This window comes from Lontra canadensis, unplaced genomic scaffold (genome assembly GCF_010015895.1).
Source record: "Lontra canadensis isolate GAN:19392208 unplaced genomic scaffold, GSC_riverotter_1.0 scaffold125, whole genome shotgun sequence".
Classification (NCBI taxonomy): Eukaryota; Metazoa; Chordata; class Mammalia; order Carnivora; family Mustelidae; genus Lontra; species Lontra canadensis.
The window spans coordinates 4,227,092-4,244,659 of record NW_022631119.1 but is presented as its reverse complement, the minus strand read 5'-3'; the positions used below and the strand labels follow the sequence as shown (position 1 = coordinate 4,244,659).

At 52.2% G+C, this 17,568-nt stretch overlaps 1 protein-coding gene across 2 annotated transcripts; it reads left to right on the top strand.

Moving 5' to 3' along the window:
• Positions 1-364: 364 nt before the first annotated feature.
• Positions 365-4,541, top strand: PPP1R14A (protein phosphatase 1 regulatory inhibitor subunit 14A). 2 transcript variants are annotated; one of them, XM_032841921.1, is made up of 4 exons: positions 365-610; positions 2,759-2,839; positions 3,388-3,420; positions 4,284-4,541. In XM_032841921.1, the coding sequence occupies exons 1-4, from the start codon at positions 410-412 to the stop codon at positions 4,392-4,394; spliced, it is 426 nt and encodes a 141-aa protein (XP_032697812.1). In that variant the 5' UTR covers positions 365-409; the 3' UTR covers positions 4,395-4,541. The 2 variants fall into 2 exon arrangements, with proteins under 2 accessions (XP_032697812.1, XP_032697811.1); XM_032841920.1 differs by having other exon boundaries at positions 368-610; positions 4,304-4,541.
• The last annotated feature ends 13,027 nt before the right edge of the window (positions 4,542-17,568 follow it).

Sequence of the window (17,568 nt, the reverse complement as noted above, 5' to 3'; positions counted from 1 at the left end):
AGTACTCTGGCTGAATCTTCCCTTGGGGAGAAAGGCGGCACGCGGGCTCCTGCACTGTCCCTTGCAGCCGTCAGGGGGCGCAGACAGGCCCGGTCCCCAAGAGCCTGTCCCGGGACCCCGCCCCCCGGGATCCAAGCCCCGGGAGCCCCAGCCGCCCGGCCCCAGCCTGGGACTCTGGGACCGCGCGCACACCTGGACTGAACACCGCTGCGGGCTTTGCGCGGTGCAGCGATTAGTCCCCGCGCTGCCGGCGGGGAAACTGAGGCCGGGGCGACTGGGGCGGAGCTGGCCCCCGGGCGAGCCCAAGCCCCCGCCCCCGCCCGGCCCCGCCCCGGCCCGGCCCGTAAGAGGCCCCCTGGGCGCCGGCGGAGCCGCACAGCGCGGCGAGGGGCCCGGGACCCGGACCGCTATGGCAGCTCAGCGGCTGGGCAAGCGGGTGCTGAGCAAGCTGCAGTCTCCATCGCGGGCTCGCGGCCCGGGGGGCAGCCCCGGGGGCCTGCAGAAACGACACGCGCGTGTCACCGTCAAGTACGACCGGCGGGAGCTGCAGCGGCGGCTGGACGTGGAGAAGTGGATTGACGGGCGCTTGGAGGAGCTGTACCGCGGCAGGGTGAGGCAGGGAGGGGTACGGGGGCAAAGGCGGGTGTGGGGACCGCAGAGTGACACACCCTTGGTCCGGACTCCCTACGCCCTCGGGGTCTCTGGTTGCTTGTGCTGGCCTCGGTCACACAAGGGAACGCGCGCTCGGGGACTCATTGGCCCTTGCTGTGTCCCCTCCCTGGGTCTCTGCTTGTGGACCCAGACACCCGCTCGGGTCTCCAGAGATGGTTGAGCATAGCGGTTGAGCCTATGGAGGGCAAGGAGGCAAAGTTGGGGAGCCAGAGCGGCCGAATCTGGAGAGAGGTTGTGGGGGAGGGTCTGTCTTCAAGCCGAACTTAGATCCGGTGAAGGGACCGGGAGGGTATGAGACCCAGAGACCCACCACAAAGGAAGCGACAACATTCACAGACGTGCCCAGAGACGAGTTAGAGCCACTGGTAGACACAGCAGCCACGTACAGACTCTCAGGGACACAGGCTGCGGTCCCCTACAGATCAGCACCCACAGACACAATAGCACAGGCCACAGGCGTATGCCGACACTCCGCACAACTACACCCACACAAAAGGACTCCGGTTCCAGCTACTCAGAGACCCTCCATGGAGTCATACGCACACCAGAGCTGGGGCAACTCCCTGCTACACGGAATGATTCACGGAAAACCCTCCGTTGCCACCTGAAAGCAAAAGGAAGGACCACATGCAGACACAATGACAGGCACTACAGCTGCTCACAGAAAATAGCCGAAATTACAGCCACACGCAGGCAGAAAACCGCACAAGCTGTAGGGACACAGGCCTGGCAAGGCAGAGACTACAGCTGTCGGTGGCCACACTGGGCGTGAGCGACAGCCTTGTGTGGGGACGCCTAGGCTACCCATGTGCATTTCACACCTTCCACTTGAGTTTCTGCTTGAAGTCACACTGCGCCACACACGAAACACAATCCCAGGGACGCGGGGGTTGTGTCAGTGGACAGACAGGAGGCACACAGATGCTCCTCCGCACGGCTCGAAGGTGATGGAAGGCAGGGCCCCTGATGGCGACACAAGGTCCCAATGTTGTCAGGCACACAAGGAGACTCCTCTAAGTGGACGGAGAAGTCCAGTGGCCATTGGTAGGTGGCATCCTCTAAGGTCATCCTCCGATGGCGGACATTTTTAGCTGCTGTGACACACTAAACCAGAGCCACATGCCTTGCAGTCCTCGGACCGTAGCCCCCGGGCATACTGCTCATGACGCCCCAGAGCTCTGCACTCTCCTGCCGGCCCTGGCCTTGGCCTTGGCGCTGGCCCCTTGGCCTCAGTCTCTGGCTCACCTGCAGAGCCTCACACAGGTGTGCGACCCACTTAAGGACTAGCCGTGCCTTTGCCGACGGCCCCCCCCACCTGCAGACAAATCCGGACCACCCAGCCCTGAGGCCCACAGTGAAGTCTGAAGGACGTTGGGTGGGGGAGGAAAAAATCTGTAGCCTCCGGGATCTCTTGCTTTGACAGCTGGATTCTGTCCCCCACAGGGAGAGTGAGGCAGCCTGCGTTTGGCTTTTTGCCCCGGCAGGCTACAGGAGGAATGCCCCTCTGGGCCGCTCAAAGTTGGGCCCATGGCTCATCCCACTCACCCACTCTGGGGAGCGTTGGTGGTCATCTCTCTGGACCGATCGAGGTGCACTCTTTGCCCTGGGAGCTGGCGGGAGCCCTACCCTCCCTTCTGGTCCTCTTAGGCAAGGGGCCTCCCCCAGCAGGCTCTAACCGGCCTGCGCCCCTCCCCCACACCTAGTGCTTAGACTTTTCCTTGAAAGGGCAGAACCAGCCCCTCTCCTGAATCCCAGAATCTGACATTCCGAGACTCGACCAGGCCTGTTTCCCTCTATGGGAACTGGGGCCAAGGAGAGAGACCTGTGCCAGCCCCAAGGCTCTCTGGGCTCTGGGGGCCCCGGCATCTGAGCTGGTACAGACCGCTGGGCCTCTGTCAACCCATCTGCCACCCCTCCCCCCAGCACCCAGATGTCCCGCCTTGGCGGTGCTGTCCCTGACTGCCACATTGTTGCTCCAGAACCGGCCAGCTGGGCCCTGGGGCTGGTGGAGCTTCTCCGGAGGCCTGGACAAAGGCGAGGGAGGGGCAGGCAAGGGACCCTGACCCCTCCTCCCTCTCTGCCTTAGGAGGCAGACATGCCTGATGAGGTCAACATCGACGAATTGTTGGAATTAGAGAGCGAAGAGGACAGAAGCCGGAAAATCCAGGTAGGTGAAGGGAAAGGCTGCCCTCGAAGCCCCAACAATAGTCAGCATGTTTATTGAGCACTTCCTATGTGCCAGGCACTGTTTCCATTCCTTTCCACTTAACTCATTTAATCCTCACAAATCATGGGAAGGGTTTAAGACCTCCATCTTCCAGATGAGGAAAGTGATTTAATCCCTTGCCCCAGGTCCCAGCTCAGAAGGAGCAGAGCTGGGAGTCAAAGCCAGACAGGTTGCCTGCCTGTTGTCTCCTGGCTGTTTAGGGCCTGTGGCTCTCCCAGAGGCAGGAAACGCTGTGTGACCTTCTGACCCTCTCTGGACTTAGAGCTGATCCTGGGGCTGAGTTTCTTAACTCAACCTTCCCCCCACTCACTCTGTAAGACCCTGGGGCCATGTTCTCCTCCAGTGACCAGATGGGAAGTGCCCCTTGGAGCCTGACTCCCTTTTGTCTGGTTGCCTCCGGGCTTTGTTGGGAGAGAGAAGGGGGCTGGAGGGGCCAAGGGGCTAGTTATTTACGATTTTCTTTTTTTTTGTGGGGGGCGGGGGTTTAGGGACTCCTGAAGTCGTGCAGGAACCCGACAGAGGTGAGTTTTCCCTCCCTGCTCTGGGCCCCTGCTTCCTGGTAGAGAAGGGGGTCCCTGGGGAGGAGGGAAGAAGCTGCCTGGCCCAGGGGCAGCAGGGGGAACTCTGGGGAGCCCTCTGAGCCGCTCAGCCCTTTCCCCGTCTCCAGTGGTGTCTTTGTCTTCCTCACCCTGGCTTGTCTCTCCCCATCTGCCACTGGGGCCCGTCATCTCCACCCTACAGAGATGCTCCCCATCTGTGTCCGGCTTCTGCTGGTCCCTCTGCTGCCCCCTCCTTTGGGCGGCTGGTCCTGGGGCTCAGCCTCTCCCCGCCTCTCTCTCCTCCTGCTGCTTCCCACCCCTGGATTCCCTTCCCCACCTCTGCCCCCCACCCCCATCCCTCCAAGCCCTGAAGCTGAGCAGCCCAACCCCTCCCACTTCCTTCCCTGCTTTAAAAGGGAAAAATATTCATGTTTCTCCAACCAGCTCTGGGCTGCCTGAGGGACAAACGTCATTGTGTGTCTGTCTGCCCCCAGAGCTAAGGCCTCTGTCCCTGGGGATCCTCCTGGCGATCCCTTGGCCTGAGAAACATCTTGTCTCTCTGTGGCTGTTTCTTTCTCTGTCCTTTTGTCTCTCCCTCTGTCTCTGTGCCTCTGGCTTGGTCTAATTTTCTAGGTCTCTGTCTCCCTCCTTGTCTGTAGCTTTGTCTTTCCCTGTGTCTCTCTATCTGTTCCTCACCTTTCCCCATCTCTGCCTTTTGACACCCCCCCAACCTACCTCCGGGCTCTTTCACTGCCTGGGAGGGGAGGCAGGAGCAGTAGGGGCCCAGATCAGAGGGGCTGGGCTGGGCTGGGCAGGGGCAGCCCCGCCTCTCCCTGTGTTCTCAGGACCCCTGCCCTGTCCTCAGGACTTCGTCCAGGAGCTGCTGGGGAAGCTCCGAGGGCTCCACAAGCAGCCTGGCCTCCGCCCGCCCAGCCCCTCCCGGGACCGCAGTCTGAGCCCCCTCCAGGACCGGGCCCGGACCGCGCCACCCTGACCTTGCCTCCGTGGCCTCCTGCCTTCTCCCCTACCCTCCACACTGTCCTGGCTTCTTTGTAAGTTGTATGTAATGGTTCTGTAACAACACGGTGTGCCTGTTTTTCCTCTCCCTGATTACCGTGGACTTCCCCAAGCTTCCCCAACACACCTCCCTCTGTCCTGCTGTATCTCCCCTGGCACCCGCAGCTGGCCTGACAGATGGAGAATCACTCCTCAGCCAGAGAGCATGAGAACAGGCCCTGCTGACCTTGCCCCCCCTCAACCTCCCCTCCCAGGACTCAGCTTGTCCTCACTTCCCCCTCAGCCTTCCCCAGTGCAAGCCAGCAGGGCCCCAGTGGGTGTCATCTGGGGCTCCTGTGGGAATGATGGCCTGTGGTCCTCGTACCAGGGGAGATGCGCGAACCCAGACGTGCCCAATATCACCAAAACACATCATGAACAAACCAAGAGGGCTTCCTGAAGAAAGTGACAATTGAGCCAAGGCTTTGAAGGATGCGTAGGAGTTCGTGTGAAATGGGTACCCATACCTGAGGACTCTGAACCTTGTAGGTGGAGGGATTGATGTTGAGCCTAATGCAGGGAACATACCAGGTATTGATGGAGCCATCCACCCACCCACCAGGATGGGCAGGTCCTCCAGAGCTGGATCAGGAAGGCCCCTGGGCTGGGTGTTGGGGAGGCCCGAAGGGCTCCAGCAGAGGGGTGAGAGCACCAGAAGTGGGTGGAACCTATTTACCCCAAACTGTGGAAGTATTTCAGTATTTTTTTTGAAAGAATTTATTTATTTGACAGAGAGCACACAAGTAGGCAGAGGGAGAGGGAAAAGGAGAAGCCGACTCCCCCAGAGCAGAGAGCCTGGTGTGGGACTCGATCCCAGGACCCTGGGATCCTGACCTGAGCCAAAGGCGAATGCTAAACAACTAAGCCACCCAGGCGCCCTGGTATTTCAGTATTTTAATGGCAGGTCTAGTTGTAGCCGCGGCCCTGCCTGTGTGTGTTCAGGAGATGGGGGGCAGGGGTGCTATGCCGGGCTAAGGACTGGGGCAAGGCCAGAGCTATGGTGTCCCCCCTCCCCCCACCAGAACAAAGCACACCTCACATCTTCCCTCTACTGACTGATGTTGGGGCCCGGCCCCCACCCATACTCTGTCACCCAGCAGCTGGATCAGGCACCCATTGCAAGGGGTCTGAGCTCTAGTGGGGCAGGAAGGGATGCCACTGAAGGAGGAGGAAGGCAGAAACACCTCACCTGTCCAGCCCTGTGGGTGGCTTTGCTGTCCCTGCGCAGGCAGACCTCAGGCTCCCAGGGTCCCCTTCCCTCCACCCAGATGCACAGAGAACAGATATGTGGAGAATGGACGTAGGCCTCCTGGCAACCAATCACCAGGGCGTGTCCCCCAGAACTTTCTCTTGGGCCTGACTTCCTCTCACAGAACCTGGTTTTGGTTCCTCATTCTGTGGAGGTGATTATGTGCTCAAAACCCAGATCTTAAAGTCCTGGGTGTGCGCTTGTGTTGAGCCTCTCAGTTTCCTCTTCTGGAAAATGGGGACTTCATGAAGGAAACTGAGGCCCAGTTTAGTGATGCTACTTGCCCAAAGTTACACACCTGGCAAGTGGCACCGGGCTTCAGTCCCTAGCATAGGACCCCAGAGCTCAATTACTGAACTCCTATACTACAGTGCTCCCATAAACCGTAGCGGTGATGGCTGTGCATTAGTGTCAGGAAAGGGGGAGTGGGGGTAACTAATTCATACTAAATTGTTAGTGACTGCTCACACTCCTGAGATAGCCTATCCAAGAGGCCATACAACCTGACTGAGAACAAGGCTACAACAGAAGCACTGGGAAGCAGCATACCATAGTGGGTAAGAGCGTGGACTGTGGGATTCTTGCGTGGATTCAAATGCCATCTGTCCCCCTTCCTAGCTGTGTCAACTAGAACAAGTCACTTTTCTGTGCCTCAGTTTCCACACCTATGAAATGAAGAGGTTAGAACAGTGCCTATCCCTGGTGGTGTTGCGAGGTTTACATGGTTTAAAAGTACACATCATAGACTAGTGCCAGGCACTTAATAAACATCGTTATTAATGTTTGTAGGGAGGGGCTGGACCATTAGCTCCTCCAGCCATCACCCCTGGCCAGCAAAGATGTGCCTTGGGAACACTGATTCTCAGGCCCTCTGTTGTGGCAAAGCTCCAAAGGACACAGTGTACCCGACTTGCCGTCCTTGCATTTTTGTCCCCCACTTGCTGGGTCACCAAGCTCCCTGCCTCCCAGGGTCTGTGCTGTTTCCCACTCGGCAGCCATAGGACATCTTCCCCTCCCTCTCGCCTTCATCTCCGTCCACTCCATTCTCTGTCCCCTCTTCCTCTAATTCATCATTTTAAAACATCAATTTCTTGGTATTGTTCTAGGACTTTTTCTTTTTTTTTTCTTTTTTAGATTTATTTATTTGAGAGAGTGAGAGGACAAGTATATCCTCCTACTTGTGTGGCAGAGGGGGAGGGAGAACCAGACTCCCCACTGACCTGGGAGCCCATGGGGCTTCATCCTAGGACCCCTGGGATCTTGCTCTGAGCCCCCCAGGCACCCTTGTTATAGTATTTCTTGATGCAAATTAAAACAAGTGGGAACCTAGATTCTGTCCCACCAACTCCTGTTTCTTTCTTTCTTTCTTTCTTTTTTTAAAGATTTTATTTATTTATTTGATAGAAATCACAAGTAGGCAGAGAGGCAGGTGGAGGGGGGGAGTAGGCTCCCCGCGGAGCAGAGAGCCCAATGCGGGGCTCCATCCCAGGACCCTGAGATATGACCTGAGCTGAAGGCAGAGGCTTAACCTACTGAGCCACCCAGGCGCCCCCAACTCCTGTTTCTTTCTTTCTTTTTTTGTTAAAGATTTTATTTATTTATTTGACAGACAGAGATCACAAGTAGGCAGAGAGAGAGGAGGAAGCAGGCTCTCTGCTGAGCAGAGAGCCCGATGCGGGGCTCGATACCAGGACCCTGGGATCATGACCCGAGCCGAAGGCAGAGGCTTTAACCCACTGAGCCACCCAGGCGCCCCCAAATCCTGTTTCTTAAGGTGAACATTAGGACACTATGTTAACCTTGCTCATTTTCACATAACTGTCTTGAGATCTTTCATATCACAACCCCTCCAGAGGCTTACCCCGGCCTCAGGACAAAAGCCAGAGTCCTCCACTTACACACTCCTCCCTGTCACCTGTCACCTGTCACCAGTCTGTCTTACCCCCTCTCCCTTCTGTTCTTTGTCTACGTTTGTCTCCTTCCCATCCTTCCTCCCTCCATGTTTTTCCCCTCCAGACCCACAGACACATTTCCTCTGCCCAGAGTACTTTTCTCCATGAGTCCCTCATTCTCCTTTATTTTTTATTTTTAATGTTTGTTTTCTTTTCCAAGATTTTATTTGACAGAGAGAGACACACAGAGAGATGGAACACAAGCAGGGGGAGTGGGAGAGGGAGAAGCAGGCATCCCGTCTAGCAGAGAGCAATACCAGACTCGATCCCAGGATGGTGGGATCATGACCTGAGCTGAAGGCAGACGCTTAACGGCTGAGCCACCCAGACACCCCCGCATCCTCCTTTAATGTAATCTCAGATACTTGGGAGTTCCTTGTGTAAGGAGCCTCCATCCGTCACTATCTGGTCACCCTGACTTAGTTTCTCCATATAATTTATTACACCCTGACATAATCTATTTTAAAGAGGATTTATTTATTTATGAGGGGGAAGGAGAAGAGGGAGAGAGAGCATCTTAAGCAGACTCTGCCCTGAGTGCAGAGCCCAACGGGAGGCTCGTTCCAGACCCAGAGATCACCACCGGAGCTGAAACCAAGAGTCGGACCCCACAACTGTGCAGCCTGGATAGCCCAGCCCTGATATAATCAGTTAGTTTTTTTATTGTCTGCCTACACTCCTCGACTTTCAGAATATTAGCTCCTTTCCTGCCTTGAGCATGGTTACCCTAACATCTAGAAGAGCGGGCCCCACACAGTAGGTGCTTGGCGCAAGCAGTGACCCCTGGTGGCCACATTCTCTCCACCCGCAGAAGGTCTCCTAGCTAAGTGAGGCCTCAGCGCCCCCTCGTGGCTATATGAGGACTGTGTTTAAACTGCACCCCACAGGTTGGTTAGGTCAGAGCTGGCAGGGTTGTTAGCCGGAATTTAATTACAAGAGCAGGCTCCAGAGGCAGGTGCTATAAGGCACTCATCCATCTCATATCAACACTAAGGGCTTTGCTAATTAGGATGAGAATACTAGAAGTGGGCTCTCATCAATGATATGACTGGTATTCACAATTGAGGTAAGAGGGCTCTTAGCAAAGAGATTATCATGGTTACTAACAGATCAACCTACAAAGATCATTATCATCTCAGTAACACTGTAATAACCAACTAAAACATATAACTTTAGGGGTGCCTGGCTGGCTTAGTCGGTAGAGCATGGGACTCTTGATCTCAGTAAGTTCGAGCCCCACATTGGGCACAGAGATTACTTTCAAAACATTAAAATAAACTTGGGGCGCCTGGATGGCTCAGGCGCTGAGCGTCTGCCTTCAGCTCAGGTCATGATCCCCGAATCCTGGGATCAAGCCCCACGTTGGGCTCCCTGCGCAGCAGAGAGCCTGCTTCTCTCTCTCCCCTCTGCCCCTGCTTGTGTTCCCTCTTTCACTGTGTCTCTCCCTGTCAAAAAAATAAAAGAATAAAAAACCCCAAAAAACAAAACTAACAAGAAAATGTCAATAAAGGATACAGAAGGTAATCTGAAAAAAATGGAACGATCCATGTCCTTGGATAGGGTATCTTCATATTATCCACATTTCAGTTCTCTCGAAATTCGCCAGTAACTTTGAAGCAATCTTAATAAAAAATGCAGATTTTTAGAGTACTTGATAAACCAGCTCTAAAATTTATATGGAGGAATAAAGGTATACAAATAGCTAAGTTCACATTAGAGAGGAAAGGGGAAGGTCTTGCTTTACCAAATATTAAGACAAACTACAGGGCACCTGGGTGTCTCAGTGGGTTAAGCCTCTGCCTTCGGCTCAGGTCATGATCTCAGGGTCCTGGGATCGAGTCCTGCATCAGCCTCTCTGCTTGGCAGGGAGCCTGCTTCCCCCTCTCTCTCTTCCTGCTTCTCTGCCTACTTGTGATCTCCCTCTGTCAAATAAATAAATTTTTAAGACAAACTACAAAGCCATAGTTGTAAAAATAGTGCGTTGCAAGAGCAGATGAACACACCAAAGGAAAGAACAGACTCACAGGCAGACCCAGGTGTGTATAGGGCCGTAAAATGGCAGAGGTGGCACTTCCATTTGGTGGGGGGAAGGATGGATTGTTCATCGTGACTTTAGGAAAACCGAGTCTCTATATGGAGAAAAAAAAAATGGATCCTTACTTCATACCACATACAAAGATAGACTCCGGACGAAGTAAAGACCTAAATGTAAAGTATAAAACAATGGAGTTAATGTGGGTTCGGGGCTGGCTCAGTCTGTGGAGCGTGCACCTCTTGGTCTTGGGGTTACGAGTTTGAGCCCCACATAGGGCGTAGAGATTACTTTAAAAAAAAAGAAAGAGGGGGCGCCTGGGTGGCTCAGTGGGTTAAAGCCTCTGCCTTCTGCTCGGGTCATGATCCCAGGGTCCTGGGATCAAGCCTGCATCAGGCTCTCAGCTCAGCAGGGAGCCTGCTTCCCCCTTTCTGCCTACTTGTGATCTCTCTCTCTCTCTCTGTAGAATAAATAAATAAAATCTTAAAATAAAATAAAATAAAAAAGAAAGAGGGGCATCTGAGTGGCTCAGTGGGTTGGGACTCTGCCTTCAGTTCCGGTCATGATCTCAGGGTGCTGGAATCGAGCCCTGCATCGGGCTTTCTGCTTGGCGGGGAGCCTGCTTCCCCCTCTCTCTCTGCCTGACTCTCTCTCTCTGTCAAATAAATAAATAAATAAAATCTTTAAAAAAAAAAGAAATGCATTTTTTGACAGTTCTGAAGGTGGGGAAGTCTGAGATCAGGTTCCCAGCAAGGACTCTGTCCCTAGTTGGCGGATGGCTGTCTTCCTGCTGTATCCTCACAGTCAGAAAGAAAGAGAACAAACTCTCTGGTGTCTCTTAAAAGGACTCTAGTTCCATCAGATTGGTCTTCTAATCCTAATTGCCTCCCAAAACCCCATCTCCAAGCACCGCCACACTGGGGTTTAGGGATTCAACATATGAATGGGGGGGTGGGGACACAAACATTCAGTTTACAGCAGTGACTTTTTTTTTAAAAGATTTTATTTATTTATTTGAGAGAGTATGTGTGTACTCCCCCTTTCTCCGTCTCATGATCGGGGAGGGGGGTGGACGGACGGGCGTGAGGGGGCCGAGGGAGAGGGAGGAGCAGACTCCCTTCTGAGCATCCCATACTAGCCACACTGGGTGCCCTAGAACAATGACTTCCTTTTTTTTTTTTTTTTTTAAGATTTTATTTATTTATTTGACGGAGAAAGAGATCACAAGTAGGCAGAGAGGCAGGTGGTGGGTGGGGGTGGGGGGCGGTAAGCAGGCTCCCCGCTGGGCAGGATCCCAGGACTCTGAGATCATGACCTGAGCTGAAGGCAGAGGCTTAACCCACTGAGCCACCCAGGTGCCCCAATAAATAAAATCTTAAAAAAAAAAAAAAAAAAAACACCTTAATTTTAAAAAGGCATTAAGAGAGGGGGACCGCGGTGGCTCAGGTGTTGAGAGTCTGCCTTTGGCTCAGGTCATGATCCCAGGGTTCTGGGATCAAGCCCCGCATCGGGCTCCCTGCTCAGCGGGAAGCCTGCTTCTCCCTCTCCCGCTCCCCCTGCTTGTATTCCCTCTCTTGCTTGCTGCCTCTCTCTCTCTCTGTGTCAAATAAATGGATGAAATCTTAAAAAAAAAAAGAAAAAAGCATTAAGAATACACTTATTGGGCGCCTGGATGGCTCAGTGGGTTAAAGCCTCTGCCTTCGGCTCAGGTCATGATCCCAGAGTCCTGGGATCGAGCCCCACATCGGGCTCTCTGCTCAGCAGGGAGCCTGCTTCTCTGTCTCTCTCTGCCTGCCTCTCTGCCTACTAAATAAATAAAATCTTAAAAAAAAAAAAAAAAGAGTACACTTATCTAGAGGCGCCTTGGAGGCTCAGTCCTTAAGTGTCTGCCTTCCGCTCAGGTTATGATCCCAGAGTCCTGGGATCGACCTGCATCAGGCTCTCTGCCTGGTGAGAAGCCCGCTTCTCCCTCTCCCACTCGCCCTGCTTGTGTTCCCTCTCTCACTGTGTCTCTCTCTGTCAAATAAATAAATAAAATCTTTAGGGGAAAAAAAAAAGTACACTTATCTAAATAAGTACTGAGAAATGTATAGAGTTGTTGAATCATTATATGGTATACTTGAAACTAATATAACACTGTATCTTAATTATATTTGAATTAAAAAAAAAGTTCACACCAAAACCAAAACAAAACAAAAAGAATCCTGGTAGGAACATATGCAAGGGATTATCAATAGTAATCTGAAAGAAGCTAATTAAAATAACAATGAGGGGTATTTTTAAGTAATCTCCACGCCCAACGTGGGGCTTGAACTCACAACCCCAAGGTCAAGAGTCCCATGCTCTACTGACTGAGCCAGCCAGGCACCCCTAAGAATTATGGGAAAATTAAAGAGAAAAAATCAAACATAGCAAAGAGTCGGGAAGTGGTAGGGGTGGGAGGAAGATTGCCATTTTCTTTCTTTCTTTCTTTCTTTCTTTCTTTCTTTCTTTCTTTCCTTCTTTTTTTTAATAAACATATAATGTATTATTAGCCCCAGGGCTGTGAATCGCCAGGTTTACACACTTCGCAGCACTCACCATAGCACATACCCTCCCCAATGTCCACAACCCCATCACCCTCTCCCTCGCCCCCTCCCTCCAAGATTGCCATTTTCTTTTTTTTTCTTTCTTTTTTTTTTTTTAAGATTTTATTTATTTATTTGTCAGAGAGAAAGGAGCGAGAGCGAGCACAGGCAGACAGAGTGGCAGGCAGAGGCAGAGGGAGAAGCAGGCTCCCTGCCAAGCAGGGAGTCCAATGTGGGACTCGATCCCAGGACGCTGGGATCATGACCTGAGCTGAAGGCAGCTGCTTAACCAACTGAGCCACCCAGGCGTCCCAAGATTGCCATTTTCAATGGGGTAGTGTGGTAAATAGAGAAGTGGCCCCCAAAATGTCTGTGTCCTAATCTCCAGAACCTGGGACTATGTTACATTATGCGGTAGAAGGGACTTTGTAGATGTGATCAAGTTAAGGGGCTTGAGGTGGGGAAGATTCTCCTGGAGTGCTCAGTGCAATTACGAGGGTCCTTCTAAGAGAGAAGCAGAGCGGGCGCCTGGGTCATTCAGTCAGTTGAGCCTCTGCCTTGGCCTAGGTTTTGGATCCCAGGGTCCTGGGATCAAGTCCTGCATCGGGCTCCCTGCTCTGTGGGGAGTCTGCTTCTCCTGCTCCCTCTCCCTTTGCAGCTGCTCCTGCTTGTGTCATCTCTCTCTCTCTTTCAAATGAATGAATAAAATGTTTTTAAAATTAAAAAAAAAAGAGAGAGAGAGAGAACCAGAGGGAAATCTGACACACATACACACACGCACAGAAGAGAAAATGATATGAAGATGAGCAGAGAAAGATTTGAAGATACCGGCCTTGAAGGCTGGAGAGCTGGCGGCGCGAGCCAGGGAAAGCCACCAGATGCTGGGAGAGGCGCAGACCGCGTGCTCTGCTGGCACCTCCAGAAGGCGGGGGTCCCGTCCACACCTTAATTTCACCCCAGTGATACTGATTTCAGACTTCTGGCCTCCAGAACAGTAGAAGACATTTCTGTTGTTTTAAGCCGTGGAGTTTGTTGTCATTTCTCACAGCGGCCACAGTTCTGCCGCTGCTCATTCTCTCCTCACCCCTGCTCTGCCCCCTCCTCCCACTGGAGCCACTGGAGCCTCCTCCCCCCGTCTCTGTCTCCCACCCACCCCAGCAATCTGGCCCACTTGTGAGACTGTGGGGGCTCTTTCTATGACAGCCTCAGATCGTGCTTAGAACACACCACTGGCTTCCTTACCCTGGGTTGGTTTGTTTGTTTAATTAACACATAGTGTATTATTTGTTTCATGGGTACAGGTCTGTGATTCATCAGTTTAACACAATTTACAGCATTCACCACAGCACACACCCTCCGCCATGTCCATCCCCCAGCCACCTCATCCCTCTCACCCTCCTCCCCTCCAGCCACCCTCAGCTTGTTTCCTGACTTTAAGAGTCTCTTACGATTTGTCTGTGATACAACACATTAATAAAAGAAAGGACAAGAACCACATGATCCTCTCAATAGATGCAGAGCAAGCATTTGGCAAAGTACAGCATCCGTTCCTGATCAAAACTCTTCACGGTGTTGGGATAGAGGGTATGTACCTCAATATCATCAAAACCCACAGCGAGTATCATTCTGAATGGGGAAAAACCGAGAGCTTTTCCCCTAAGGTCAGGAACACAGCAGGGATGTCCACTATCACCACTGCTATTCAACACAGTACTAGAAGTCCTAGCCTCAGCAACCAGACAACAAAAAGAAATAAAAGGCATCTGAATCGGCAAAGAAGAAGCCAAAGTCCCACTCTTTGCAGATGATATGATACTTTATATGGAAAACCCAAAGACTCCACCCCCAAAACTGCCAGAACTCATACAGGAATTCAGTAAAGTGTCAGGATATAAAATCAATGCACGGAAATCATTGCATTTCTATACACCAAGAGCAAGACAGAAGAAAGAAATTAAGGAGTTGATCCCATTTACAACTGCAACCAAAACCATAGGATATCTAGGAATAAACCTAACCAAAGAGGCAAAGAATCTGTACTCAGAAACTATAAAGTACTCATGAAAGAAATTGAGGAAGACACAAAGAAATGGAAAAGTGTCCCATGCTTGGATTGGAAGAAAAAATGTTGTGAAAATGTCTATGCTACCTAGAGCAATCTACACATTTAATGCAATCCCTATCAAAATACCATCAACTTTTTTCTAAGAAAGGGAACAAATAATCCTAAAAGTTATATGAAACCCGAAAGGACCCGAATAGCCAGAGGAATGTTGAAGAAGAAAACCAAAGTTGGTGGCATCACAATTCCAGACTTCAAGCTCTATTACAAAGATGTCATCATGAAGACAGTATGGTACTGACACAAAAACAGATACATGGATCAACGGAACAGAATAGAGAGCCCAGAAATGGACCCTCAACTCTGTGGTCAACTAATCTTCAACAAAGCAGGAAAGAATGTCCAATGGAAAAAAGCCAGTCTCTCCAACAAATGGTGTTGGGATAATTGGACAGCCACATGCAGAAGAATGAACCTGGACCATTTCCTTAGACCACACACGAAAATAGACTTACCCTGGGTTTTAAGGCCCTACCTACGTGGTCCGACCTTGAACTCGGTCTCAGGATTGTTGTGAGGGTCACAAGACAGTACCCTGGCAGGGGGAAGACTGCTCAGTGACCAGGACCCCCGCCTCATAGCCAGCCCGTGTCAGGACAGCACACAGGGTTCTTGGGGTCGGCACACTGCACACTTTGGGATTTATTTGTGATCTCCCAGCAGAGGCCACCCCTCTGGGGTGGGGAGGGGAGGGATGGAATCGTGCTCATCCCACAAGGCTGTTGAGATGACCTATGTAACACCTTCAGCCTGGGTGAGGTGTCTGGGAGGTGTTCAGCCACAGGAGTTTACAATGTAAGGATCGCATTTATCATGTGCTAAAGTGCCAGGCACTGCTCTAAGTGCTTCACATGGACCCATACACCTGGGAAGTTGGAAATTCGTTCCTATTTTGCAGATGAAAAATCGAAAGTTCCAGAAAGATGGAGGAGGTTCCTGCGGAGCCGCAGGGGAACACAGGACTTATGATATGACCCCTGTCCCCACACCTCTCCGCACCCCTGCACTTGGCAGCCTTCCCTTCAACTGCATTTTGTTTCTTCTGTGTTTGTCCTCACCAACTAACTCAGTGGTTCTCATGCCTTGATGTCATTAGAAAGATGTGGGGGCTTGCTACGGATTGATTCTAGGGTCTGTTTTCAGAGCACCCTGAATCCCTAGGGCCAGGACATGGGGGGGTAGGGGGGGCATGGATGGCATTTTCACACACCTGAGGGGATTCTGACATGGAAGGCAGTAAGCCACCCCTCAGAGTAGCACAGGGAGGAAAGGTGAGGTTAGCTTCTCAGTCAGACCTGGGTTCAAATCCTAGCTCTCCCTGCCCTGATGGGTGGGGGCTTTCGGTGAGGGTGTTTTCCCTCTGAGCCTAAGTTGCCTGACCTGAGGGGAGGGCTGTATACTCTGAAGATTAGTGCGGAAGAGGGGGATGTGGGGTGGGAGGTTAGCAATGGAGACTCCCTCAGAGGCCCAGGCAAAGCCCCCAGGGGTCTGCACACACAGAGGGTGTGCAGGGTCTGTGGCCCCACTACCAGGAGGGTATCTGTCCTAGGTCTGAGGATTCAGAACAACCTGTGTGGACAAAGACTGGGGCCACAGTGCCCTCTGGTGGCCAGATCCTCAGACTCCAGGGTTAGGAGAAGTGACCAAAGGCTGGGACTTCCAGGATCAGTGTCCCCAACACTTGGGTGACAGGAAGATTGGGAATCAGGGTCCCAGGATGTCAGAACAGACAATAGTTCCATGCTTAGAGAGGGCAAGCGGTCACGACTTGAAAGGATTCCCTTGGAATCTCCTCCAAAAAACCCCTCCCGGACCCACAGCCTGGGTCAGGAGCCTCCTCTGGGCTCCCAGTTCTTGTGCTTTTTTACCCCAGCCTTGACCCCTCTGCCTGCACTTCCTCCTGTCTTGGCTGTCACTGTGTGGGGGTGAGTCTGTTATCCCACCAGACCGTGAGCTTAAGAGCCCAGGGCAGAGCCGGCACCTCTGTGTCCAGCCTTCCCGTTCAGAGCTAGGGACTATAATACTCTAGAAAGGAGTGAATGTGCCTGTGAACCTCTCCCTTCTCTTCGTCTTTAGCTCCAGACCCCCTGCTGGGGGGGTTTCCTTAATACAACACATTCATTCAGGCTGTCCTCGTGTCTGTGTGCAGGAGGGCACAGTCTGGAGCCTGCCTTTGCTGGCTGCGTGCCTCAGAGCTAGAAGGCAGGGAGAGACACGGAGCGTAACATCTGTTTGATCCGCTGATTTGTTCAACAAATAATTATTGCGCATTTACTACTTTTCAGGCCCTGTTCTAGGCAGTGCGAAGACAGCAGCAGATGGGACAACAAGTTCTGCCCTCACAGAGCTGATATTCTAATGGGTGGAGACAGACAATAAGTCAAATAACTAAACAGGTCTACTACACGATGACAAACTATAAGTATTGAAGGAAAAAGCGTTTGAGAGGACAGGGTGATAGGGGATGCCATTTTACCTGAGGCTGCATCTGAGGAGGGGACATTTAGTGAGAAACCTGAATAAAGGGAGGGATGGGGCCATGTGGATATCTGGGGCAGGAACATTTTAGGCAGAGAGAAGAGCCAGTGCAAAAATCCTGTGGCTGACAGAGGACTGGTACCTTCCAGGAACAGAGAGGATGCCATTGTGGCTGGAGCAAAGTCAGCCAAGGGAAGGGGAGAGGGAGATGAGGTCAGAAATCAGATGAGGGTTGCGGAGGGGATCAAGTAGGGCCTTGAGGGCCGAGGGAGGGCTTTGCACTTTATTCTAATTGTGAAAGAAGCCACTGGAGGTTTTGAGCTAGAGAGCATTGTGATGCCATATGTTTTAAGTAGTCCACACTGGCTGCGGCAGGGAGGACAGACTGGGAGCTGTCCAGGCAGGAGACAATGGTGGATGGTGCCAGGTGGACGCTGTGAGAGGAGAGGACTAGGTGGATCCTGGGTCTGTTTTGTGAATATAGAGATAACAGGATTTGCTGATGGGCTTGGTGTGTGTGTGTGTGTGTGTGTGTGTGTGTGTGTGAGAGAGAGAGAGAGAGAGAGAGAGAAAGAAAGAAAGAAAGAAGAGAGCCAATGATTGATTGCACTTAGAACAAAATCCATTTTCTTTGTAATGTCCTACAAGGCTCTACATGATCTGGGTCCTTGCTC